General features: G+C 50.3%; 5 protein-coding genes and 1 long non-coding RNA gene across 8 annotated transcripts in view; 3 read left to right on the forward strand and 3 right to left on the reverse strand.

The window, feature by feature from the left end:
* Positions 1-2262, reverse strand: part of LOC144212295 (FRAS1-related extracellular matrix protein 2-like) — a 13630-nt gene extending 11368 nt beyond the window's left edge. Inside the window, exon 1 of the mRNA XM_077740050.1 lies at positions 199-2262. Coding sequence (XP_077596176.1) covers positions 199-2150 — 1952 coding nt within the window. The 5' untranslated portion in view covers positions 2151-2262. The remainder of the gene's footprint in view (positions 1-198) is intronic.
* Positions 1-3925, forward strand: part of LOC144212305 (uncharacterized) — a 16997-nt gene extending 13072 nt beyond the window's left edge. The window contains exons 2-3 of the long non-coding RNA XR_013329741.1: positions 2659-2731; positions 2975-3925. This is a non-coding gene — a long non-coding RNA (uncharacterized LOC144212305). The remainder of the gene's footprint in view (positions 1-2658; positions 2732-2974) is intronic.
* Positions 3044-5491, reverse strand: alg5 (ALG5 dolichyl-phosphate beta-glucosyltransferase). Its single transcript, XM_077740056.1, has 10 exons — positions 5157-5491; positions 4669-4837; positions 4544-4590; positions 4415-4483; positions 4235-4327; positions 4052-4165; positions 3857-3916; positions 3629-3780; positions 3474-3559; positions 3044-3402 (listed from the first exon to the last, which is right to left on the reverse strand). Exons 1-10 carry the CDS (start codon positions 5217-5219, stop codon positions 3287-3289), a joined length of 969 nt encoding a protein of 322 aa, XP_077596182.1. The 5' UTR covers positions 5220-5491; the 3' UTR covers positions 3044-3286.
* Positions 4768-10129, forward strand: exosc8 (exosome component 8). The gene is made up of 13 exons (XM_077740057.1): positions 4768-4893; positions 5024-5707; positions 5818-5854; positions 5939-6002; positions 6240-6313; positions 6397-6442; positions 6528-6633; positions 6894-6939; positions 7016-7112; positions 7196-7316; positions 7393-7499; positions 7816-7921; positions 9637-10129. Exons 2-13 carry the CDS (start codon positions 5691-5693, stop codon positions 9734-9736), a joined length of 921 nt encoding a protein of 306 aa, XP_077596183.1. The 5' UTR covers positions 4768-4893; positions 5024-5690; the 3' UTR covers positions 9737-10129.
* supt20 (SPT20 homolog, SAGA complex component) lies at positions 7921-15533 on the reverse strand. 3 transcript variants are annotated; one of them, XM_077740046.1, is made up of 22 exons: positions 15336-15532; positions 14843-14944; positions 14728-14763; positions 14408-14533; positions 14197-14323; positions 14024-14127; positions 13767-13937; positions 13404-13543; positions 13177-13333; positions 13020-13076; positions 12857-12934; positions 12624-12793; positions 12529-12561; positions 12351-12462; positions 12173-12284; positions 11835-11999; positions 11534-11777; positions 11332-11447; positions 11013-11239; positions 10841-10931; positions 10188-10276; positions 7924-8374 (listed from the first exon to the last, which is right to left on the reverse strand). In XM_077740046.1, the coding sequence occupies exons 2-22, from the start codon at positions 14843-14845 to the stop codon at positions 8195-8197; spliced, it is 2538 nt and encodes an 845-aa protein (XP_077596172.1). In that variant the 5' UTR covers positions 14846-14944; positions 15336-15532; the 3' UTR covers positions 7924-8194. The 3 variants fall into 3 exon arrangements, with proteins under 3 accessions (XP_077596171.1, XP_077596172.1, XP_077596173.1); XM_077740045.1 differs by having other exon boundaries at positions 7921-8374; positions 12173-12462; positions 15336-15533; XM_077740047.1 differs by lacking the exon at positions 10188-10276 and having other exon boundaries at positions 8227-8374; positions 12173-12462; positions 15336-15531.
* A 7459-nt stretch (positions 15534-22992) lies between these two features.
* Positions 22993-25475, forward strand: LOC144212652 (UDP-glucuronosyltransferase 1A5-like). The gene is made up of 4 exons (XM_077740703.1): positions 22993-23140; positions 23515-23798; positions 23882-24577; positions 24648-25475. Exons 1-4 carry the CDS (start codon positions 23137-23139, stop codon positions 25224-25226), a joined length of 1563 nt encoding a protein of 520 aa, XP_077596829.1. The 5' UTR covers positions 22993-23136; the 3' UTR covers positions 25227-25475.
* Positions 25476-25915: the final 440 nt, after the last annotated feature.

A 25915-nucleotide genomic window follows, 5' to 3' on the forward strand; every position in this document is an offset into this window, starting at 1 on the left:
CAGGTCAAAGAGGATAATCAATAAATATCCAAATGAATAAATACCAATGGAAAGGGGGTCACAAAGGGGGGTCGCAATGTATAAATATGAACTGAAAATGTATATTAAATGGCTTCTTCCTTTGAGGCCATTGGCCACACTTGTAGGTCTCTCCAAGCCTCCAATGGATGACAACCCAGAGACTTTTGAAACGCTCACCTCGGCCCATGCTTGTACTCCTCCTCCACGTTCATGCGCTGGGTGGCGGCCGCGTCTGGCGCCATGTCATCCACGGGCAGCACCCGTATGACAAAGGTCACCCGCTCGGACTCGTTAGGAGGGTCGTTGTCGTCCCGGAGCGTGAAGACCACCTTGTCCGTGATGGCGGTGGCCGGGCCAGGCCCCACGTGTCTGTAGAAGAGATTCCCATCCGTGATGTCTTTCTGCAGCCACTCCCGCACCTCCTTTTCGTAAACCCCCTCTTCCGAGTTGAACCTCCACGAAGACGGGTCCTCCGGGGCGTCCCACTGCCTCAGCAGCGTGGCGCCCACGGCGGAGAAGGGCGGGACCACGGTGAATTTCACCCCGGAGTCCTCCGAGTCCACGTCGGTGGCGCTGAGGGCCAGGGCCGGCACGGGCCACGTCTGACCGTGGAGCACCACCAGGCCGCCGTTGGACTCCACCACGGGCGGCTCGTCGTCCACGGGCACCACCGTGATGGGGAAGAGGAAGTCCACGTGGTGTCTAGCGTCCGACATCCTCAACGCCACGTTGTCGCTGTACGACTCGCCGCCGTCGTGCCGGTAGACCACGGCGCCGGCGGCCAGGTCCGGGGCGGCGAAGCCGTCTCGTGGGGTCCCCCGCACCAGCAGCACGCCGTGGCGCAGCCCGCCCACGACCCTGACGCCGACCGACCCCGGGTCATCTCGGTGGATTATCTCCAGGTTGTCCGTGGTCAGGGGACGGGACTGACCCTCGTAGATCAGCTGACCGGCGTTGCGGGCCAGCGCCGGCACCAGCCTGCTCGTGGGCTTGACCACCACGGCAAAGGCGAAGGGGTCCGAGGCGGCCCCGTCGGGGTCCAGCACTTGAAACTCCAGCTGGAAGATGACGTCGGCGTGGGCGTCCAGCGAGGGCGGCTGGTAGGCGATCTTCAAGTCCCGCAGGTCCCGTTGGTAGAAGGAGGAGATGGGCGAGTTGCGGTCGTCCGTGCTCACCACGTAGCCCTCCTCCAGGGACGGCGCCGACGTGATGTTGAAGAGGAGATCGCCCGGGTCCGACTCGCCGTCCTCCGCCGCCAGCATTTCCGGCGTGAACGCCGTCAAGGCCGACTGGCTGACTTCCATGGTCATCATGGCCAGCAAGCTGGGCCCGGGCGCCGTGTTGTGCCGCCCCCCGGCGATTCGGACCGTCAGGTGAAAGTGTTCCCGCCTCGCCACGTTGCCCCCTCGGTCCCGCAGCTCCGCCACCATGGGGACGGCGTCGCGGTCGGGGAAGGTACCCCGGGCGGTGTGCCGGTAGCGGACCCCCGCCCGCTTCAGCTGGTCGCAATCCATCATCTGGGCCAGCCTCCCGCCGTCCAGCAGCCGCCCGTAGCGCGGCCGATGACCCCCGTGGGCCTGCCGCGTCACCCCGCACTTGTGGCTCTCCCGGTCGTAGGCAAAGTCCAAAATGCTGCCGTCGATGGCGTCGCTGATGCCTCTCGGACGCCCGACGCTGAGCGGCGCGTTCTTGGCCACCAGTTCCAGGGGGGCCGAGACCACCTCCACCTCCAGTGTGAAAGGGACCACCACGCTTTGGCCGCCCGTGTCGTAGCGCAGCTGCAGACGGAGGCGATGGCCCGAGGGAATCTCCGACCCGTAGTGGGTGTACGTGACGTCTCTCGGCCCGAAGTCGCAGGGGAACTTCTCGGGCGAGAGGCGGCCGGGACGCCGCCCCGGGGGCCCGTCGTCCAGAAGCGTCACGGCGCAGCGGTCGCCCGGCCGCGTCTGCAGCACCAGGTCGTTGACCGGGTCCACGAAGGCGGCCCGGCCCAAGGGCACGCGGATTCCGTTGTTGGCCACCAGGATGGCGTCCTCGGAGAGCCAGGGGTTCGGCGCCGGGCGTCCGGAGAGCGCCTCCGGCGGGACCTGAGCCGCCCACAGCCACAAGATGCAAAGCCGGCGCAGCATGTCCGTGGCGGAGAGAGAGAGAGAGAGAGAGAGAGACAAGTACAGCCTGGTGCGTGCCGTCGAGGTGCGTCCGGGCCCGGCTGGCTGGCGCGCCGCCACTCTCGGCAACGGCGGCGCCACGCGCTACTTTTAACTTGAGTTACTCCAGGGTGGGGGTGTGACAAGCGGGTAGGCGTTCCCGGCCTGCCCATTGTTCGGGTGGAAAATGGGAAGTTCAAAGACGAGCAAATGCTACTGCATCATTTATTATTAAGCTTCAACGTGATTTAGAGTGTTGTAGAGTACAGTCACCACTGGGTGACTCAATCAGGACATTTGAGGAAATCATCCAAGAGCTCAACATCAAGAGGACAAAAGACAATATGGTGATATTCAATCTAAAAAAAGCAGAACGTGCAAAAAGACATTATTTCATAACTAAATCATATAACATGACTCAATGTAGTGTTTTGAATGAAATTTTAGTAGATATACTACATGTAATTCCAATGTATTGTATCTACACCAGGGGCAGAAGGTACTTCAGTGACGACAGTGCGGCCCAACCTGTGCACCGAACTCAAGGGGGCCGGCTTACAAATGTAAGGTGAAATCATTGCATTTTTCTCTTATAACATTTTCCGGTCAGAAATGGAATTTGTCTACGTGCGGCAAATGATGATTCGCCCTCCTCTGGGCACAAATGACATTACACCTTTAATACTTCAATGATTTGAATTGTTTACAAAAAGTGGACATACCAGATATGACATCTGACACTCATTTGAAGATTTAAAAAGATAACTGGCACAAAGTCAACATGGAGTTTTTTTTTCTTTCTTCAGATAAACTGGATGTGCTTTTCTTCCTGGTCCACCCTCTTACATAGACTACATTCACATACCATCAAACAATTGTGTTTTGAGCATTTTTATTCCAACAAAACCAGAAATGTCCCACAATCGCCACAAAATAGATTGGACGTCTACACCGTCGAAGGCATCCACTTAAGGTCAGAGCGGCTGTTCCAAATGCCAATGTCCCCCCCCATAGGGACAATGAAAGCAAGAATGAGGTCTAACAAGACCTGCTCTGGCGATGGCGACAGAGCGGCCGGCCCATCTGTCCATCCGTCAGTCCATCTCTCCTGCCATTGGCTAGTCGCTCTTGATGGCCGGCCGCAACTTCCAAGCTCCCGTCAGGTAGCGAAGTCGGATGAAGACCAGGTCCCGACCCATCTGGAGCCAGCTCCAGAACGGAACCAGCTTGGAACCTAAAGAGGAAGAGGACATTTCAACTAGTCTGATCCCACTGTCGCCGTTCGTCCCCCCCCCCCCAACCCACCTTCGATCTCCGTCCAGTTGACGGCCACTTCGGCCACGGGGATGTCCAAGGACTGCGCCATGTACAGGAGCTCCACGTCGAAAGCCCTGCGTGAAAAGCGTGGAAAGGTTCCCGGCGGCGCTGCAGCGGCGTTTGGGAAGGTGGCGTGTGCTCACCAGCGTTCCACGTGCAGCGAGGAGAAAATTCGAAGCGCCGCCTCACGGGTGAAAATCTTGAAGCCGCACTGCGTGTCGCGGATGCCGCGCACGCACAAGGACCAAACCAGGAAGTGGAAACCCCACATCAAAAAGTTGCGAAACACCGAGCGCTGACAAGGGAGAACCACAACATCAGAGTTAATAGCTAGCTAGCTAGCCAGCCCGCTAGCTGGCCGTTCAGGTTACCTGTGCCAGCGCGTCCTGCTCCAGGTGAGCTCTGGAACCACACGACACCGCCATGTTGTCCTGGGGGGGGGGGGTACTTTGTCATTTTTCATTCATTCCAACTTTCTCTTTTCTTCCCAGATTCATTTTTGGCAGTTGAAGAGTCGTAAGGATTCTCGGCTAAGGCAAGTAGCGCCACACAAATGAAAGGTTTACCGGTTTTGGACTGAGTTGCCGTAGGCCCTCTTCCACTTTTTCAAGGTCGGCAAACTTGGTGGCTCCGTCGGCGTCCGCCATCAGGATGAGGCGCCCCCTAGAGCTCAGCGCTCCCTGCGCGGGCAGTCAAAAAAAATTGAAAACATGTATGCACCCTCGCCACTTTACGCCGAGACTACTTACCATACGAACCGCGCCGCCTTTCCCCCGGTTCTTCACCAGCGTCAGAACCCGCACTTTATCGGCGCCGTACCTTTCGGTGTAGCGTGACGCTACCTGGTGGTCGGATGGCAAAATTAGCCCTTATATTTCCGGCAAAGCACAAATTAGGCTTTTGAAAAAGCGGACGATAATTGACGTGACCTGCGTGGTTTTGTCTTTACTGCCATCGTCCACCACGATGACCTCGTAGCTGAAGGACGCTCGGCGTTTCTGTCGAGACAACGGTTTTCAGCTTTTGGGAACGGCGACGTGAAATGATGTAGTACTGACCCGTCTGCTCTCCAAATATTCCATGGCCTCGTCTAGCATCACGGGCACTAAAATGACAATTTACACCGGTGGGTGGCCGGCATCGACGGCGGTAAATATCGGGGTACCGTGGTTGGGGAACTTACGGCGGAGCTCCTCGTTGTAGGCCGGGACCACCACGGACAGTTGGACGGATGGGGGGTCGCGCAGACTCGGGAAGAGCTCTTGGGAACCCGTGGCAGTGAGGAAGCGTTTTTCCTGCTGGTGCCGCGTCAGGTTGGCTTCTTGAGCCGTCATGTACGCCACCATGCAAAGCTGTGGGGGATTAAAAACAGCGTCTTCAAATTGCCATTTGCTTAGCATCATTTTGTGTAAGTGACCCAAACAGATGATACAAGAAACATTCACATTCAACAATTCTGGAAAACACTGAAACTAAATTGTATTTGATTGAATACATTTAACGAGTTATACGCATTTTTTTTTTCATTTCATGGTCAGCATCCCTGAGAGCAGTTGCCAATGTCTCTCCATCCTGACGTCTTCCTTCAGGATGACATCCAAATGCATGGATTTTCCCCCCTTCAAACCCAGGTTTGTGCCCCCGTCCAAATAAGTCAGTTAGTCCACTTACCAAAATGACGGCTGCAATGGCTAACAAAGCCAAAGCTTGCAGTGTTTCACAGATGCAGTCCATCTTTGGACTTGGACGTCCGTCCGGCTGTTACCTCTGACGGTGAGCTGGCCAAAGTAGCTCTTTTGTTTTTCTTCAATTTTTTTGTTGGCTTCAACAACACACGAAGATCCTTCTGTCAGAAGAGCATATTTGCTCAAAGTATGCGAATCGTGTACCTTGGTAGTTCATTACTTTTTGCTCGCTTCCAATCACAAGTGAACACAACGCCAACACGGAAGTGCCGCCTTCCGTCTCGACACGTCACGGTTGGGGACGAGACGGATACAGTAAATATCGTGCAACAACAACTAGATGACTTATTCCCGCAGTATGCCGACAACGACCTAGGTCTTTCATTTAGATATATATCCATACAGAATCTACATCGTTGTGATTCTACACTGCCCCTTTGCGGAGAGGAGCACCTTTTATTTTTACCCTCACAAGTTTCCGTAGTTTGATTTGGTACCCGCGTGCTCAAACCAAAACATCATGGCGGCTGGATTCAAGTAAGAAACGACTCTTTTCGAACAAATTCACAGTTATGTATTTATTTCCCGATTGTAGAAACATCATCACAAGTATACAATAATGTATTATTTTGCGGCGTAATGTTCAGGACAGCTGATCCGTTGGAGTATCATCGTAGCTTTCTGGTGCGTGACGTTCAAGCTGTACATTTAAGTATACGTGCTGCATTCCAAAAATCCATATTTCCCCTTTTTTCTTCATTTGTCCAGAAAGAAAATTGTAGACCAGATGGACGCGAACTGTTAGAATTCCGGACCACGACCGTCAACATTGGTGTGTTGTTCTTAGATGCCACTTACTTTGAACCCGTTAAAGGGCTGCCATTGACGGCGGTGGACGTCTAATATATTCAATTGATCATAGTAATTGGGTCAGGGCAGCCACACTAGTGTTACAACTGTTAATATTGTGGCCCACGACACTGAATTTTTTTATGTCGATACATTTCCCCAAGCAGTCACTTATTCATCAAATCTACACGACAACAAATGTTAACAAACACCATTTCAGGTTCCATCGGTACGGCAGATGGCTCCGCTTTGGTGAAGTTGGGCAACACAACGGTCATTTGTGGGGTTAAAGCGGTAAAAAACAACAGCAAATGAAACATAAGTTCTTCTTGAATGACACGAAGCAATCTTCTGATTGACTTTTTCTTGTCCCGTAGGAGTTGGCCAACCCGTCAGTGGAAGAACCTGGGAAAGGTTTCGTAGGTGAGCTGGGAACGTGCACGCCCATCCAGAGGGGGATGGGGAATCCCGCTCGTGTTTTTCATGTCCTCGACACGACACTTTTCAGTGCCCAACGTGGACCTGCCGCCGCTTTGCTCCTCCCAGTTCCGACCCGGCCCGCCCGGGGAGCAAGCCCAGACCGCCAGTCACTTCCTGGCCGACATCATCCAGAGGTACGTTGGATTTCGGGCAACCTCCATATATTTCTCTTATGGTTTCTATTAGAGCTTGGCGATATGACAAACGTTGTTAAAAATTCCAAAACAAGTTGGATAAACTTCACCCAAGAGAAGTTTTAGATTTTCGGCAATGTTTTCAGAACATTCACATAAAATGGGAAACCATCTTGATTTCACCACAATTCTCGTTATGGTTTTATGGCCGAGCTCTTGTTTCTCGACGAGTGATCTCTCTCTCTCCTTTTTGCTCTCAGCTCTGAAATGTTGCAGACGGAGGACTTGTGTATTGAAAGAGGCAAGGTGAGAGAGAGAGACTTTGCATTCCGGGAGGGAATTGAGTCAAGTTCCTCCAAACGCGGCCACGTTGTTCCCGCAGCTGTGCTGGTCGCTCTACTGCGACCTGATTTGTCTGGATTACGACGGCAACATTTTGGACGCGTGCACGCTGGCCCTGCTCGCCGCCCTGAAAAACAGTATGTCTGGCGCGATGGCTCCTTTATCGGCGTGGAGCGCTCTTCACGGTGGTTTCCTCCCTCCCTCCCTCCCTCCCGCGCAGCCACGCTTCCCGCAGTGTCCGTCAACGGCGAGACGGGCGCACCGCAAGTGGACTTGGAGAAACGGCACAAGTTGAAGATCGTCAGGCATCCCGTGGCCGCCTCCTTCTGCCTTTTTGACCAGTCAGTTGAAGTTTTTCTTTCCATGTGCCGACGGCGCGCTCCGACAAACGTGTGGCTCTGCTTTTACGTCTCGCAGATCTATCGTGTTGGCCGACCCGGTGGCGGAAGAGGAGCAAGTGGCTACGGCTCACGTTACCCTGGCAACGGACGAGGGGGGACGGCTTTGCTCCGTGCGCAAACCAGGTCGGTAATGCCTTACTATACTATGTTGTTTTTTTTTTTAGCGTAAAAAGCCTTTCATATACTATGTCTTACTATACTATGTCGTTTTGGGCAGAAAAAGCCTTACTATACATTGTCTTATAGAAAAAAGCTTTATTCCTATTTAATCTTATTTTGCATTTGTGAAAAAACACGACTGTATTTGTAGTAAAGTACGGAAGATTGGTAGTATTTGACAGCTCTGCAGTAGGAAGGCTTTTTTTTTTTTTTTTTATATTTCTGAATATGCTCAATGTATGATCACATGTCATTGAAGGCTTTTGCGTTTTGCCCGCAGGTGGAACGTCTTTGTCTGGCGACAAGCTGCAGGAATTGACCCGCCGAGCCACAGCCCGACAGAAACACATCCACCAACTTATTGACAAAGTCATTAAAAGCATTGGGTAAAAAGAACAACACAAACAGCCCTTTTTTTTTATATATCCAAAAGTTGTATTTTCACTGTCAATATATAATCTTCTTTTTTTTTTAAACAACAATAAAAGAGCTGACAAAGACAGCTTTAAAAAAGAAAGAAAAAATGGTGTCCAGAAATATGTCATCACTCCAAATCCAGCAGTGGCGTCGTACAAAAGTGGCCGGAGAGGTAGACGGCAGACCCCAAATTCAAGCCTTCTTTTGGGGGGTGGGGCCAATTGGCTATGGGGCGGGGCCACTTACTCGCGTCTGGGCAACGTTTCCGTCGGGCGAGCTTTGGGGAGGGGCTGCGGCGTGCTCCTCTTCCTCCTACTTCTTGCTTGGTTGGCGGTAGGCTGCCGGCCCCCCGCCGCTGCCGCCGTTACCTGGGGGGCTGCCGTAGCCATTTGCTGCTGCATTCGGTGCTGCAAGAATTGCAACTGTATGAGAGAAAAAAAAAATCATCATTAAGCTAAAATACTAACATTTTCCAAAAAAGGGCAAGTATCTCCGGATTTAGTTTTCCTTTAAAGAAGTAATCATTGATCAACCATTTTGCCAACAAGAAATTTGACTAAGTCATTCACCCCTTTCCTTGAATAAAAGTTTTGCTTGAGCAATTTGGCTAAGTGTACAAGCCATCGAAAAATTTCACTAAGTCATTCACTCCTTTCCTTAAATAAAAGTTTTGCTTGAGTAATTTGGCTAAGTGTGCGAGCCATCAAAAATTTTTACTAAGTCTTTCACCCGATTCCTTGAATAAAAGTTCTGCTCGAGTAATTTGGCTAAGTGTGCGAGCCATCAAAAATTTTTACTAAGTCTTTCACCCGATTCCTTGAATAAAAGTTTTGCTTGAGTAATTTGGCTAAGTGTGCGAGCCATCAAAATTTTTTACTAAGTCATTCACCCCTTTCCTTAAATAAAAGTTTTGCTTGAGTAATTTGGCTAAGTGTGCGAGCCATCAAAAATTTTTACTAAGTCTTTCACCCGATTCCTTGAATAAAAGTTCTGCTTGAGTAATTTGGCTAAGTGTGCGAGCCATCAAAAATTTTTACTAAGTCATTCACCCCTTTCCTTAAATAAAAGTTTTGCTTGAGTAATTTGGCTAAGTGTGCGAGCCATCGAAAAATTTGACTATGTCTTTCACCCGATTCCTTGAATGAAGGTACAAGTACTACTACTTTCTCTCACAGGGTGGTGGCCCAGTGGCTAAGTCATCAGTCTCCCACATCTGTGGTTGTTGGTTCAAATCCCAGTGCAGGCAAAGATTTTCCCAATATTATTCAGTTAAAAGAATAAGTTCTAATGTCTAAGTGTTTAAGTGTATAAGTATTCAGTGGTGGATGAAACATTTTGTCCAAAAAATGACTAAGTGTTTCACCCCATTTCCTTGGATAAAACGTTTCAACACCCTTGTATAAGTGGGGCACGAGTTGGTGTAGTGGGTTGCACACTCGCCTTTGCACCGAGAGAACGTGAGTTCGCTTCCCGGTGTCGGCGGTTCACTGACCAAGCAAGCGGTCGAGGGTCGGCCGAAGGCCGACCCGAGAACGCCTTTCGCACATACAGGTCCATCAAGTGTCTTCCGAACTGCCGAAGGCAGTTCGGAATATAACCTTTTGCTGAAAAGTATGACTAAGTGTTTCATAAAAATTAAAAAGTTTTTCTTTTTTTTTTCTCTTCTTCTTATTCCATTTTCCAGACCACTTGGTTCGGTGATCAGCCAAAGGGCGACAGCGGGAAGCGAACCCAGGTCTCCCACACGGGAGTCCAGTGCACTAACCTCTGCGCCACCCAAGTGACTACACTTTTCTTTGTAATCATTTGAGTGTCATGACAGGAAGTCCACAGAAACAATTAAGAGAAAATATGTCACAGCCGGGACTTGAACCCAGGTCTCCCAGACGGGAATCCGGTGAACAAACCTCTGCGCCACCAAGTGACTACACTTTCCCTTGTCATCATTTGAATCTTGACTACAATTATATAGAAACAAAAAAACCTTACTATACCATGTCGTTTTTTAAAGAAAAAATAGCCTTACTATACTATGTTGTTTTTGGTAGAATAAAAGCCTAACTATACTACGTCGTTTTTTTAGAATAAAAGCCATACGATATACTATGTCTTTTTTTTAGAATAAAAGCCATACGATATACTATGTCTTTTTTTTTTAGAATAAAAGCCATACGATATACTATGTCTTTTTTTTTTTTTAACGAAAAAGTGTGTGTATGTCCATGTCACAGTTACTTGTATCTGAGGCTGGTGCTGCTGCGGAAGCCTGGGAGAAGGTGGCGGGGCCCCAGAGCCGTCCGGCCCGCGGCCCAACTGGGACAGCACTAAGGGTGGGGGAAGGAGGGGTGCGGGGATGGAGCGGGGGGGGGGGGGGGGTGAGGTAGGGGGAGGGGTGGAAAATCAAACAAACCAAAGAGAAGAAATGAGGAAGAAGGGAAGGAAGGAAGGGTTAGGGTGGCGGTGCCGAGGCTTCGGGTCCGGAAAACAAAGAAAAGGAGGGGGGGGGACAAAAAGGACTACTATCTTAGCAAGCCTATACAGTAGGGCTGCCTGCCACAAAAGCATTAATTTCCCACTCCACTCATTGACCACAAGGACTTTACGAATGGCGCTATTTCCTACTTCTGCGCTCTCCTTTGAGCTACAAATGCACCCCTGGCCATCAAACTATGGGATTGAATGAGTTCAATGCAGACATTGGTGGACTACAGAATCCGGGACTATTGACCGTTTGATTGAAATATGTCATGCAAGACAAGATTTGCAAGTCTCGGCCAGGCAGGCCTACTGCACGCTCAACTAGGGTAGACGTACGTGGTGGCTCCGCTCGCCGGTGTGCGCCCGTCAAATGTGGCTGAAAGGCGAAAGAAGGAGGACGGAGGACGCACCTGCCGTTTGCGAAGACATGAAGCCACCGACGCCCAAGTTGATGACGGCCGTTTGCTGGTTCCCCAACGAAGGGTCGGCGCCCTGATCGCCCTGCAATAGTACAGACGTCAGGTTTGGAGAGGGAGGAGTCACGTGGCGGTGGCGGCGGCGGGGAGGATCACGACCACTCACCGCCTCCCCCTGCCGCTGAGGGCTGGAAGTGGCCGAGTGGCTCTGCGGCGAGAACTGCTGTTGCTGCACGGGGTTGAAGATGAGCGGAGCGCTGGGGATCTGAGCGCCGCCACCGCCCATAAAAACCGAGGCATCCACTCCCAGGCGGCCCATTGGCGCCGCGTGCTGTACCTGCAGCAAGTTGAGCGGTCGGAGCCCGCCGCCGCTGTTCACGTTGAAGTGACTCCCTGCTGGGAAACAAACAAAAACAATAACAATACAAATCTTGATTTGCCGCACGTGCGTGCGTCCAAAAGGGAAAAAAATCTTTGGGAGCCACCTGTCTGCGCGGCGGGCTGCACGGAGGGCACCAGGCCCCCGGACGGCAGGATTCCGCCCAGGTTGAGTCCGGGAGCCAGCATGGAACCCGGGCCGCCCATCAGCGTCTGGGGGTTGCTGCCAGAAGGTGGCCCAGAAAGGTCACGCCGACCGCCGCGCCCATTGCATGCACCGCCCCCCCCCCTTCCCCTACGGACGCTCACCAGACGGAGCCGACCACGTTGATGAAGTTGAGGCCGGCCGGGTTGGCCGCCACCGGCGAGGAGGCGGCGCCCGTGGTGACGGGCAGCGGGATGGTCATGACGGGCAGCGGCTGGCTGAGGGGGAACGGCGTCAGCAGGGCGGCCTGCGTCGGGGCCTCCGGGGGGGTGGGCGTCCCCGGCGGGGGCCCCAGCGAGTCGGCGGGGTGCGGCGTCGAGCACGCCGTGTTGCCGGGGGTGCCCGATCCTAAAAGCGAGGCGGACGTAAGCGTCACGTCGAGCCCTCGGAGCCGCGTCTACTCACTCTGCACGGAGCTCATGGGGGAAAGTGAGGCGGGGGACAGGAGGCCCACTTGGCCCACCAGACCCAACTCCACCGAGTGTTTCCTGTTCAGAGGCTGCTGGCTTTTGCCCAGGGGGGGCGGAGTGGGACACTTGAGAAGACCACTTTGGCAAGTGTATGGATTACCTACAGGAAAAAAAGAGTGCGGTTACTACCATGGAATGTGGCCCTGGCAAGAAGCTTCAGCTTTTTTTCACCCCCCAAAAAACACAGTATAGTAAGGCTTTTTTTCTTTTTAAAAAAAACGGCACACAAAAGACCACAACAAAAAGAAATGTGGCAAAGTGTAAATGAGTCACCTGAGGAGCCGCCGCCGCCACCAGATCCCGGCGGAATTTTGATGGGCTGCGGCCGCTGCTTCACCCCTTTGCCCAACACGGAGGCCTGGACCAGCGGCGAGAAGCCGTCGCCCTGGCAGAGACGGCCGCCGTCAGCCCGACGGCTCGCGGGGTGCCCGTCCGGGACCGAGCCCACTACCTCGTCCTCGTCGGGGGAGGCGGGGGGCGGAGCCGAGCCGCCCGAGTTGTGGGACATCTTGACCTGACACTTGACGTCTCTCTCGAACACGCATTTGTACTGCGCCAGGAAGCTAGCCCGGGCACAAAAAAACGGTCACTTGGGTGGCTCCCAAAAGCCCCCCAGAGCGCGCACTCACCGCTCGGCGTCCATCTTGGAGCCGATGAGGAACCTGAAGGGAAAGAAGGAGACGGTTCACGGAAAATCTCCTCGGGCAAACGGTGGGGGTCTTACGGCGGATGGGTGAGCTTCGGGTCGGCGCCGTCCTCTTCGTCTTTGCCGTCTTTGGTGCAGTAGATCTTGCCGTATACCAGCGGGTCGCCCAGCGACTGGAAAACGGACACCCTGGTCCTCTGGGCCTGACCGCTGGCCTCGCATTCGAAGGTGTAGTCGTCCACGATCTCCTGCGCGTGGAAGAGAGTGGCTTTTCAGCTTGGAATTCACCCCGAGCCTTTATTGACATTCACCTCAGCCGGCCAGATGACAGAAGGGGGCTGAGAATCTTCCAACTGGATGGATCTCTCCACCACGGCGTACTTCTCCACCTGCCGGGGGAGGGATGGATGGGGACACGTCGGCACGGAGTTGGCTTTTTCCACCAAGAAATAGAGTTTGGAGAGCCGCACTCACGTCGATTTCTTTGGGAGCGCTAAGCTGGCAGCTGTTTCGTCGCCACATGTCCACGCACTGCACGACAACAAACGTGGAAACCCGTCAGTCCGGCGCTGAATGTTCAAGTCAAGCAAGAGTTTCAAGCAAAGAAACAAAAGGCTTAAAAAGCGCTCACGTTTCCGATTTTGGAGATCTTCAAGTCGATGACGGGCGCGGCTTTTCTCTCCTTCCGCTTTTGCAGGTAGTCGTAAAGACGCAGCTGGCGTGGCAGGGGCAGCTGCGACAGCTCCTGCTGGCGGTTCAGCGCCGCTCGCGAGTGCCTCTTGAAACAGCTTGGTCGGGCGGGGAACAAGATCAGATCAGCTTTTCGAGGCGTGCGGCGCATTGGCCCACGTGTGCTACCGTTTCATGGCGCGGCTGTTGAGTTTTTGCTTGTTGTAGAGCAGGCGGTTGGTGGCGCAAGTGACCGAGATGGACGGGTCCAGGCACAGGGGCTCGGCCGTGGCCAGGATCAACTGGCTCTCCAGCTGCAATTTGTCGTCCTGAGGCACACAAGACAAAGGCAAAGGTGAAAAAAAGAACATTTGATCCCCACTTTTTGCACCTGACGCCACCTGGTGGACATAAATATAACAGCAACTGCAAAATGTTGATTACGTAAATAGTTGGATTCTTGTTTGAAAAATGAAGACGATTGAGGAGGTTCAGGTGAAGCTCTCTGGGAAAAACAATAACAAACTATGCACAATAACAGCAAGCACCCACCTGCGTCCACTTGTGATGGTCGCTGGTCATGGCGTGGACGTCGCAAATCAGAGTCTGCATGGTGGGCCTGAGCAGGACGTGTCTGCTCTGGTACAACGGCATCTTGGTGCTGGTGCACTGCCTGTAGTCTCGGACCTCCACCAGGACGCAGCCGCAGTGGAAGATATTCACCTGGAGCACAAGTAAAAAAAAATACATAAATAAACTTGTCAACTCTGACTCGCAAATGGAAATTAGTAGAAAGAGGACGGACGCACCTGGGACTTCTCTAGCAGGTCAACCAAAACAGGCGGCAACTCCTCGGCGTCCAAGTACTCCAGCAGCTCTCCTTCTTCATACGGCAGTCGGATGGTTTCGGAATCTGCCCCGGCGGAAAAAAAAAGGTATCAGGACTCGGCCACGCCTCCTCGGACGGCGCCTTTTTCCTCACCGGATCCATTCTTGCCCCTGAGCATGAGCGAGTAGCCGTCGTTGCCGGCGTACAAGTTGACCACCAGACACGAAAGGGATTCCTGAGCCAGCAACTTGTCCAGCAGCTTCACATTCCTCCTGAAATTCTAGCGTTTGCAGAAAGCACGCGCGGGGCGACTCAAACCGTAGCCCTCGCCACTCGCACCATGAGATGGGGCGACGTGACCCACCTTGGACTCTGGCTCCTTCTCACATTCTTCTACGTAGAGCTCGTAGAGCTTCTGATACAAACTCTTCCTACCACCGGAGGAAAGTCGCCTCCTGGCGGGGCGCTGCCGAGCGCTTTCCACAATGTACTGAAGGACACAGTGACAGAAAGAGGAAAAATCAATCATACCTCCCAGAATCGGCTAGCTCAGCATGCATGTTTTTTGGAATGTGAGAGCAAATCAGAATGCCCAGGGGGGAAAAAACAACCACACATGCAAACTACAGTATGTGAAATCTAGCTTGCACATTAGAGCAAAATTGGGGGAAAATATGATCTTACCTCAGCTCGATCTAGTGCATATTCCAAAACTTGTTGCTGTGGATTTAGAAACAAAAACTGAGATTGTGCTGATAAACAATCCTTGTGTACTTGTTTGATATGATCCTAAATGTACCATTGTGGTGAGACGCCAGCAACCAGGTGACAGTTGATGATGCTGCCCCCTCCCTGGCTGCCTCCCACCCAACGTTGCCCTCCTAACGCGAGGATTCACGACCTGTCGGGCGACAACAGGCATTTTAGAGGAGGCATCGTAAAGCCATGATGAGCAATGCAAACACAGCCAATGTCATCAAACGACGGCAACAAGGAATCACACAACGATATGCTACGTTGACCAAAGTTGTATTAGCATCTATATATGTTTTCGGTGTATGTTACTGACAATAAAATCAATCAGCGGCTCATTTTGATCCCAGCTATTGGAAAATATGGGACAGTTGTGGGTGTGGAGCTCCTATGGAAGGCTGGCCGCTGAAGGCCAGCGTGGTTAACGTTAGCATGCTAGCCCGAGGGAACACAAACTCGAGTGCACTGTTCTGTTAAGTTCACCGCGATAGAAAACAGCGATCCCGCGGCAGAACAACCGGCCGGGAGCATACACTCACCTTGCGGGTTGCATAGCCTTAAAAACGAGGCTCCGATGCAGGACAACGGAAGGCAAAGGAAACATAGAAGTCTTCATTGAAAAAAGTAGGAGCGGCGGCCATCTTCTTCCAGTGTGACAACAACATATCCACTTCCGGTTCAGACGAGACTTGGAAGGTCAAAGAGGCTTTTCAAATGTCCATGTGTGATAAACACACCGTACCATCTGTCATTCATCGAGCAATAGCCATGTATAATCGTCATCATTCATTTCTCTTTTTGTTTCCCCCCCCCCCCCCCCTCCAATTTTCTATCGTCCACACGCCAATAGAGGGCAGAAAAGCACTTCAATCCCATTTAAATCTCAGAGTTGGTCAGAAATGTGCAGTCGAAGAAGTAAATATACTAAATAAATACCTTGCACAACAATCTGCACAGGGACAAAAATGTACAGTGAAGAAATTCATTAAAGATTTTATATGACCTCTTGCCCCGTAAAATCTGGGGGTCGTGCTTCAGCACCCACTTAAAAACCTCTTAATGAGTGTTTACATTTGAAAGAAAACAATCTGGCACTTAGTGACACACAAATGGAGCACTGTGCTACTTTCAAACCAACTGACCTTCTCGTCACTGTCACTTATTCCCAAAACCTTTAAGAAATAAAAAGGGTCACATTTGTGTGTGTACTGTTGGTTTGATGAATGAGATAGCTTTTATTGAATGACTGGTATGCCACAAAACACGGCAACAATAAAGACATGTCAAACTACCGCTGGTGCAATCGTGAGCGTCTCTCAGCACTCTTTTGAAAAAGAAAAAAGAGTTGTGTCAACATCACAGAGGTTCCTTTATGAGGAGGCGAGTGTTCTGGGTGCGGTTCACTTTCAACCCACACACGGGCCCCTTTCTTCCGTAAGTGAAAAGTTTACATACGTGACCGTGCTTACGGCTCCATCCGGACCTTTTCATTCATTTTATTTGTATTTTTTCCCCCCAAATTAGCTGAGTAGATGGAGGCTCTACGCCCTGGAGGAGCTGACTTTTGGGGTGATAATTTATGGCGAGTCATCAATTTGCAACGCCCACACGCCATGATGGAAACTCATTTTTTTGTCTCATCTGCTTCTATGTGAGGCTTAAATTGGTCAGCCATCAGGTTTCCATCAGGAAGGATTTTGGAAATGGCCAAAATGACCCGAAAATAATAAAGCGGAAACCAAATTCAATGGGTTGTGTGATATTTTCAGACGTACGCCATATTCTCGTGACTTTTCTCTAGAGGGATCCATCTTGGAAAAGCCCATCAAAGTTGACGTTGCTGAGTCAAAGTGACTTCATGGGCGGGATTTGTTCACATTTCTGGTGAGCAGAAACTGAGCTCATCCTCAAACACGAGAATTGCAAACCACGGCAGCCTTGAAGCATTTATGCATTCCGTTCCAGGATTTGTTTGGAGTGTGAGCCCACTTGTGTTTATCCCAATTTTCTTTGCAATCAGCAGAAATATGCAAAACGCTCATAGGGTTTCCTAATGGGCAACGCAAATGGAAAAAAAGGATACAAAACAAAAAAAAGAAGACACTTTGTGTCCTTGTCTTCAAAAGCACTTGATATTTTCCTGAATGCATGTAAAAGCATGGATTAATTGGGTCATTTGCCTCATGGAAAGGACTTCTTGGTTTTCTTGGTAACAAACAAACAAAGAAACAAAGCAGAAGCGTTCAATTTGAGAACAAAAGAAAACATCTGGCCACAGTGAGTGCTTTAGTTTCAACGTGGACAGAGCAAAGCTTTACACAATACTAGTGTGTCGCCAGTGCAATCAGGGGATTGGCGTCAGCTGCTTCTTGCAGCCCGACCCCCGTTGCTTGTCGGTCAGCTCAGTCGGTCAATGCTTGATGGCAAAAAACTGCCCTCCCCCACCCACACCACCTCCCCACACCATCCCAACCCCCGTCCATTCAACTTTTTCACCTATGTATGTGCCTTTGCCAGCCCTGCCTGATATAAACTGTCAGAAGCCAGTTCAAAACTTTTTTTTCCTGACCTATTTCAAACATAGGCCATCAAAGTGCAAACCATTTTGATTCATTTAAGAGCACCTTTTATGAATGATATTTCACCCATTTCATTCTACACAGCTATGTATGATGACAATAAAGGCTTGTGATTTGATTTAAAGGTCTGGCATCAAATAAGAGTAGGCTTTCATTCCAAACTATTCCACAAAATGTAGCTTTTCATAAAGTGCAATACTAAGTGTCCTGCAAGTGCAATCAGTGGATCAGCATCAGCTGCTTCTTCTGCCCAACCCCCGTGGCTTCAAGTTTTTCGGCCAGCTCAGTCGGTCAATGCTGGATGGCAAAAAGCTGCCCTCCCCCACCCACACCACCTCCCCACACCATCCCAACCCCCGTCCATTCAACCTTTTCACCTATGTATGTGCCTTTTTCACCTCTGCAACATCATCCCCTGCCTGGTATAAACTGTCAAAAGCCAGTTCAAAACTTCTTTTTTTTTTACCTATTTTGAACATGGGCCATCAAAGTGCAAACCATTTTGACTCATTTAAGAGCACCTTTTATGAATGATATTTCACCCATTTCATGATACTATATTGATGACAAAAAAAGCTTTTAATTTGATATAAAGAAAGGCATAGCATCCCATAAGAGTAGGCTTTCCTTTCAAACTATTCCACAACATGTAGCTTTTCATAAAGTGCAATACTGAGTGTCCTGCGAGTGCAATCAGTGGATCGGCATCTGCTGCTTCTTCTGCCCAACCCCCGTCGCTTCAAGTTTGTCGGTCAGCTCAGTCGGTCAATGCTGGATGGCAAAAATCTACCCCCACCAACCCACCCACACCATCCCAACCCCCATCCATTCAACTTTTTCACCTATGTATGTGCCTTTGTCAGCCCTGCCTGGTATAAACTGTCAAAAGCCATTTCAAAACTTTTTTTCCTGACCTATTTCAAACAGGCCATCAAAGTGCAAACTTTGGACACTTTTGACTCATTTAAGTGCACCTTTTATGAATGATATTTCACCCAGTTCATTCTACACAGCTATGTATGATGACAATAAAGGCTTTTGATTTGATTGAAAGGCATGGCATCCCATAAGACTATACTTCCATTTCAAACTATTCCACAAAATGTAGGCTTTCATAAAGTGCAATACTACGTGTCCTGCGACTGCAATCAGTGGATTGGCATCAGTTGCTTCTTCTGCCCAACCCCCGTTGCTACAAGTTTGTCGGTCAGCTCAGTCGGTCAATGCTTGATGGCAAAAGACTGCAACCACCCACCCACCCACCCACACCATCCCCCCACACCATCCCCCCACACCATCCCCCCCACACCATCCCAACTTTTTCCACCTGTATGTGCCTTTGTCACCTTTGCAAAACCACCCCTGCCTGGTATAAACTGTCAAAAGCCAGTTTAAAAACTTTTTTATTTGTACCTATTTCAAACGCGAGCCATCAAAGTGCAAACTTTTGACCATTTTGACCCATTTAAGAGCACCTTTTATGAAAGATATTTCACCCATTTCATTCTACATAGCTATGTATGATAGCAATTAAGACTTTTGATTTCATTTAAAGGCATAACATCCTGTAGGACTTTAAAACTATTCCACAAAATGTAGGCTTTCATAAAGAGCAATACTAAGTGTACTGCGAGGGCAATCAGTGGATTGGCATCAGCTGCTTCTCTTGACCAACCCCCGTCGACGTTGAAGTTTGTCAGTCAGCTCGGTCATGGCTTGGAAAAGAAAAAAAGCTCCTCCCCCGCCCGCCCGCCCGCACCCACAGCGGCCCACGATGACTGCTTTGGACCTATCTATCTATTTACATATTACGGAGCAGCTTGGAGACGGCTTGCCACGCCAGGAAAAATAAAGGCTGACATAGAGAACAGTGCTTCTCCAAACAACCTCGTGGAAATGACAAATGTGTCTGTCATCACATTGGAGGAGGCAGGCATGGTGTCGCCATAGCAACCAGAGCATCAGACACGGCGTGTCCTCTTCAGGAGGTTATGCAAACTTTGGCCCGCAAAGTCACGTGTCAAGTCGTTCAGAGGGAGGTTATTTCACAACTAATATGGAGAGGAATCATATATTCATAAAGCAATGAAGAAAATTTGAAAAGGCTGGGAGAGGCTCCAGCACCCCCTGCAAGCCTTGTGAGGATAAGCAGTACAGAAAATGAATGCATTTATCATTATAAAAGGTTCACCAAGTTGTTATGAAAACAAACCATCTAATATTGATGACACAATAATAGTCATGCTAATCATTACAAGTGTGGATTGTTTACATTACATGAAAAGGGATTTATTTCAATAAATGGGACAAATACCACAAGACGCTTTTCAAGAAGCCCACCAAGAAATAAAAGAAGCTCACGTGGGTGTGAGCTGCCATCTTTGATAGGGGGGGGGGGGGGGGGGTGACCCACGCTCTTTTTCTCATTGGGAGCTGTCAGTGCGCCCGTGGGCCGCCTTTAATGGCGGGCCAACAAATGGCGCGGGGGGATTTTGTTGGAACCACCGCTTGACGGGTGGAGGCCGCGGCAAAGAACAGGGGGCGTGTTCACGTGGGCCATGACATCACCATTTCAAGGTGGCGTACGTGCTGAGATTCTCACATTTGCAGAGATTTGCCTAAGCGGGAACGCAGCTTGTCAAATGGCGTGGAAGATCGATCCAATGTCATGACGCCACCGAAACATAATCCAGCTTTTCAGGCACATGTGTACTTTCCTCGGGAGGAACGGGATTGTGGGCCCCGGTTCAGGCGCTCGTCAAATTTTACGGCTATGTTAGGAATGAAAAATTCACGGGACATTTTTGCGGCTCTACGTCCTTCCCATGTTGCCAAGCTAAATTGGAATTTTCCAAATGTACTCCAAGTTTTGACAAAAACTCATTGTATTACATGAAAAAAAATCCTCTTTCCAAGGACTCCACTTCATGTTCAAAGCGCCCGTTTGCTAATCCCACCCCGATTTGACTTCCAGTCGTAGTAACAAGAGCCTGACAACATGACAGCGGGAAAACAAACAAACAAACACGCTGCTGGAAATCTTGGGGTATTTTGACTAAAGACACATCACAAACACACTGTTTTCCATTAAGGGAAAGAGAAAAAAAACATGATCAAGTCTTGAAGTTTTTGAGTCTTAGGCTGGGTCGCTAAACCCTACTTTGATGAGGTGGACGTCGATGAGGCAATAAACGCACAAGGCCATTTTTTGGCTTCCGTAGCGTCGGGTATGTGGTAATGTCGACTCTCGGGAGGACCGCCAGACACTTTTTTGGCCCGGGTCCACGCTGGGAAAATTGAAGAGCGTTTGGGAGGTTTCCAGACGCTCTTGTAACGTGGATTAGGATGTCACATCTTTGGGGGGTGGACTGAGGAGGGAGGCATTCATCAAGGACTCAGTGGAGTCCTCCCCAGCCAGGCTCAGGTAGCAAGGGGGTCTGTTTTGGATCAGCTCACCCTCGGGTTCTTTCTTACTTTTGTCAGCCGTTGGTTATTTATACCACAGTTTGCAGACGGATGGAGCAATGGCTGATATTCTTGCAATGGGTTTCAGCCATTGGGCTTTGGTGTCATCATGAAAAATGAAAGATCAAGACCAGACACTTACTTCACCCAACAACATAATATTTGGTCAATAAGAGTACACAGCAAAAAACATGAAAGTAATGTCCAACGCCACCTATGGACCTCAGTGAGTGTTATGTCAAGCCACGTGAGTGTTTGGTTGGAAGTTTCCCCTCAGCTGGAGGAATTGTTGCCTGGACTGTGGACCACCTACCGGGATTTCACTCTTCTCACGGCCAGTCAACTTCGGGTGTCATAAAAGTCACAAAGCGTTTGGATGCCTCATAAAACAGAGGCCGCACAGCGACCCCACCAAAATATGCGTGTCGTGTAATGGACTTGTTTCTGGTTTATGTCTGACCAACACAAAAAAAATAAATGTATGTTCGTTTTGTGTTGGCGATTAAGACACTCAGAAAAAACCTGGAGGCTTTTCTTTAGAATATTGTGATTGCATAAGTAAACACTGTCAAAATTGCGGGTGTTACGTAACCACAATTGCAGTCGCGCAATGTCCGGTGAGTTGTAGTAAAAAAGGGGGGGAGGGGCAAAGAAATATAGTCTGAACATTTTGAAATGGGTTTAAATTAGACTGAATGTTATTATTTTCAGTGGATAGTTGTGAGAGTTGGCTTTTTATGGCAACTGTCTCGCCAATTCCTTCCACTTCTGCACTTTTTGTAGAATTTGCTTCTCATATTTGTCTGAGGAATTTTCAGATCCGAACACAGGGATTAAATGGACTCATCAAAACTGGATTTTTGATTGAGTATTGAAAGCACACACAGATAAATATCTGATAGATCACATTTTTTTGTGGTCCTTTGAAAGCGAGAGTGCAGGCCTGCACACAACTTATGTTGAAGCAGCTGTCGCGCAAACACCATGATCTCATCGCACGTCTCAAACATACTGCATCCTTGCAGTTATTTGGCGAGCGTGAACCTGCTCGCCGACAGTGGAAAAACCACGGCGAGGAATGCCGCCAACACGCCATTGATGTGCCTTCCCGTCAACCCGCTGAACATGGCTCTTATTTTCAGAACAAGTCGGGGCACCCGCTGTCCAACGTGCGTTCGTATGCTCAATGCTTGTTTCCAAAATGAGTCATGGCCGGCCGGGTGTCCGGCCAGAGGCGCCCCGAGAGATTCCCGTGGTTGCCACGGTTCCATTCGTCATCTATTGTTCCCGCGGCAGGTCGCCTCGGAGCTATTTTAAGCGCCCACGCCGATCCCCAGAGTGGAAAATGTTGAAATTCCGTGGGAAATGATTGCGGTGGATCCCAAAGTTCCAAGGAATGACACGTGATTTCCTTGTAACTTTTGAATCCAGAACCATTTCCAACTGAAATTCTCAGGAAGGACTCCAGGGTCGATCCAGGACATGCCGGGGAGACCGAGTCTCGCAGCTGGCCTGGGAAAGCCAAGGGACCCTCCCCCGGATCAATTGGCTGGGGACAAGGAAGTCTGGGCTTCCCCAATGACCCCCTGACCTCGGATAAGCCGAAGACCAGAGGAAAAAGTGTGGACAATGTGTTTAATGATCCATCAGAACTCATGTTCTTAAGTTTTTTTTGTGGAATTGTAATGTATTCCTGGAAACCTGTTGCATGTAGTCATCCCATTATTCCTGTTCCTCCCCAAGCTGAAAAAACAGCATCTTTATTTATTCTGGCGATTGAAGTGAAGCGGCTGGACCGGTGGCAGATTTAAAGCTTTTTATTTGCGTCAAACGTGTTGATGATCTCAATGCAATGTGACTTTCTTGATAAAGCAGCAGGCGGGAAATCAGGAAACACCTGGAAATGGACAAAAAGGGAGCACTTTCCCAAATCTCAGGCCCATCCGTCACAGTAATGCCGGCCGAAAATTTGGACTGGTTTTCTGTCACATCAGCTTTTTTTTTTAAAACAGATGCTATATCACTTTTAAAATATAAAATCCATATGATTTTTTTTTTCTTGCATTAGTTGTTATGCAATTAACTTTTTGAATCTGTGCCTTTGGGGGCGGGCCCGGCTGTTTGTGGTCTGCCCACGCTGACGCACTTATCGTTCTTTTTGGCTTTTGACGTGAAGCGACTACGACTGCTGCTGCTGCTGCTGTTATCTGGGCCAGGTGACCTAACAACAAACTCTAGTTTGAAGTCCAACCGTCACGATAAGGACGTGTTCTGAAAGCTGCTGTCAATCCGCACCATGGGTATGTTCAACCTTTTTTAATTTGATTTTTCACATTGTGAAAGCGCTTAAGAAATTGTTGGGCCACCATAATGGATTTCGTGCCTTTTCATTGGCTGAAACGTACTTGAGACAATGTTTGGGACGGATGCTAAAATCCAATATTATTTGCTTCTTGTTGGGTTTCTCTAAGAAGCATAAAGCAAACAACAGCTCACCAATTCGCAAGTGGAAATTGCATGTTTGATCTTGCAATGATTTGGAATTGGGAAATAAAAACCTGTCTTCGCTATTCCATGAGTCCCTCATATTTGCATTGCCTATCCAAAAACTTTCAAAACAAATTTGAACTCATGTTTTGACCTCATTTGCAAGCCATCCATGCTTCGTTCTTAGGACCATGGCCGTTGGCGTTTTTGCTGGCGGTCGTGCTGCTGGTGTCGCAAGGTCCACGTGGGAGCCAAGGGGGAAACATCCTGGTCTTCCCTGTGGACGGAAGCCACTGGATCAACATGAAGGTTCTGATGGAGGAGCTCCACCAGAGAGGACACCGGCTGACGGTCATCCGGGCCTCCAACAGCATCTACATCTCCCAAAGCTCGCCACTTTACAGCGCCATCACCATCGACGTGGAGGGAGGCTGGGAGGAGTTCTTCCAAGTCCTACAGAAGCTCATTGAGGTCAGACCCGGCCGGCCGGTGGAGGTACGACAACCAATTGAAGAGCACCAATTCCAATTGACCCGATGCCTCTGGTCCCTCAGGATCTTCGGGAGGGCCAAACCAAGTACCTGGACTTTTCCCGAATTATCCACAGCGCCGAGTCGGTGTGGGTGGCCGCTCTTTCCAAGCTCCTGGACGACCGGGAGAGGGTCCGGAACTTGAGGGAGTCCGATTTCGACCTGGTCCTGACCGACCCGGCCATCTCGGCCGGCGTGGTTCTGGCCAAGTACCTGGAGCTTCCTCTGGCGCTCAACGTGCGCTGGGTCCAAGGCGGCGAAGGCCACTTTGCCATCGCCCCCTCTCCCCTCTCCTACATTCCCGTGCCGGGATCGGGCCTGACGGACCAGATGGACTTCTTCCAGAGGGTTAAGAACGTCTTCTTCTACGCGGCGGGCATCTTGCAACAGAAGTTCCTGATCGAGCCCATCTACAGCGCCGTGTGCCAGAAGCACATCCGCGGGGGATGCAACATCAACTCCCTCCTCCAAGAGGCCGACATTTGGCTTTTCCGGACGGATTTCGTCTTCGACTTCCCGCGTCCCACCATGCCCAACGTGGTCTACATCGGCGGCTTCCAGTGCCGGGCTCCCGATCCGCTGCCCGCCGAGCTGGAGGACTTTGTGCGGAGCGCCGGCGAGCACGGCGTGGTGGTGATGAGTCTGGGCACTTTGGTCAACGCGTTGCCCGAACGCGACGCCGAGGAAATCGCCGCCGTCTACGCCAAGTTGCCGCAGAAGGTAAAAGGGCAAATCCACATAGAATGAAACCCCGCTGACAACACTTCATGCCCTGTCTTTCAAATTTTAGGTGATTTGGCGCCACAAGGGACGCCGGCCGTCCACCCTGGGTAACAACACCCTGATGTTGGACTGGATCCCCCAAAAAGATCTCCTGGGCCACCCGCAGACCAAAGTCTTTGTGGCCCACGGGGGTACCAACGGACTCCAGGAGGCCATCTACTACGGCGTCCCCGTCCTGGGCATCCCGCTCTTCTTTGACCAATTGGATAACCTGGTGCGTTTGGAACACAGGGGGGCCGCCAAGATCCTGGAATTGGTCAACCTCACCCGCGGCTTCGAGGCCAGCCTGAAGGAGGTCTTGAGCCAAGACGGCTACCGCCGCAACATGCGCCGGCTGTCGGCCTTGCACCGCGATCAACCCATCACCCCCTTGGAGAGGGCCGTCTTCTGGGTGGAGTACGTGCTGCGACACAAGGGGGCACCGCACTTGCGCACGCGGGCCTACGCCATGCCCTGGTACGCGTACCACAACGTTGACTTGGCGCTGCTACTGCTGCTGCCCCCCACTTTGGTCATTTTTGTCTCGGTCAGGCTGTGGTACTGCAGGAAGAGCGCCAAATGCAAAAGCAAACAACACCAAGAATAATCGTAAGAAATAGAAAGTTGGCGTTTGGTCTCCGAGATGGATGATGGCGGTGGAGGAATACGGCTGTTGTCATCTTTGACCTCAAAGACCATGAAAAGACTTCACCGTGACAAATGACACCATCAACCATTCCATAATATTTGGAATCAAAATACACTGGACTTGATGGTGGAATCCAAGTACGGTAGAGAAACAAAATGCTGAAAGTTCAATGTAGTGCTTTAAAATAAATTGTACCGATCATACGTACCCCAGTCGCGTGCTCTTACATTTACTTTTCCTGGAAGGGTTTTTTCTTTTCCTCTTACAAAAGGGGTCGAGACATGGTTTTGTGGACCACTTGAGTCCAAGCGGCACATTTCTGCGGGTACTGCGTCATGGTTGACTTGACGGGTCCGGCCCACATGGAGCAGATGTGGGCCCGTCTACCCTCATATGCTGATCATTTAGCGGCCAGTCGCGCGGAGGAGCCGTGGCGAGGAACAAAATCCATGGCTGCTTTTGAAGAAAGTGGAAGTGTGGCTTGAGAAAGAAAGCAGGAAGTGGTGAGGCTTGATGAGGTGTTTGGCTGATGCACGCACGGCCTGTAAATCATCAAAAAGCAATTACCCATTTTGATTTTATTTCGTCAACCTCGTACAATAGAAAGGATGCTTTTTTCTCAAACATCAAAGACAATTGGGACCAAC

This window comes from Stigmatopora nigra, chromosome 19 (genome assembly GCF_051989575.1).
Source record: "Stigmatopora nigra isolate UIUO_SnigA chromosome 19, RoL_Snig_1.1, whole genome shotgun sequence".
NCBI classification, from domain to species: Eukaryota; Metazoa; Chordata; class Actinopteri; order Syngnathiformes; family Syngnathidae; genus Stigmatopora; species Stigmatopora nigra.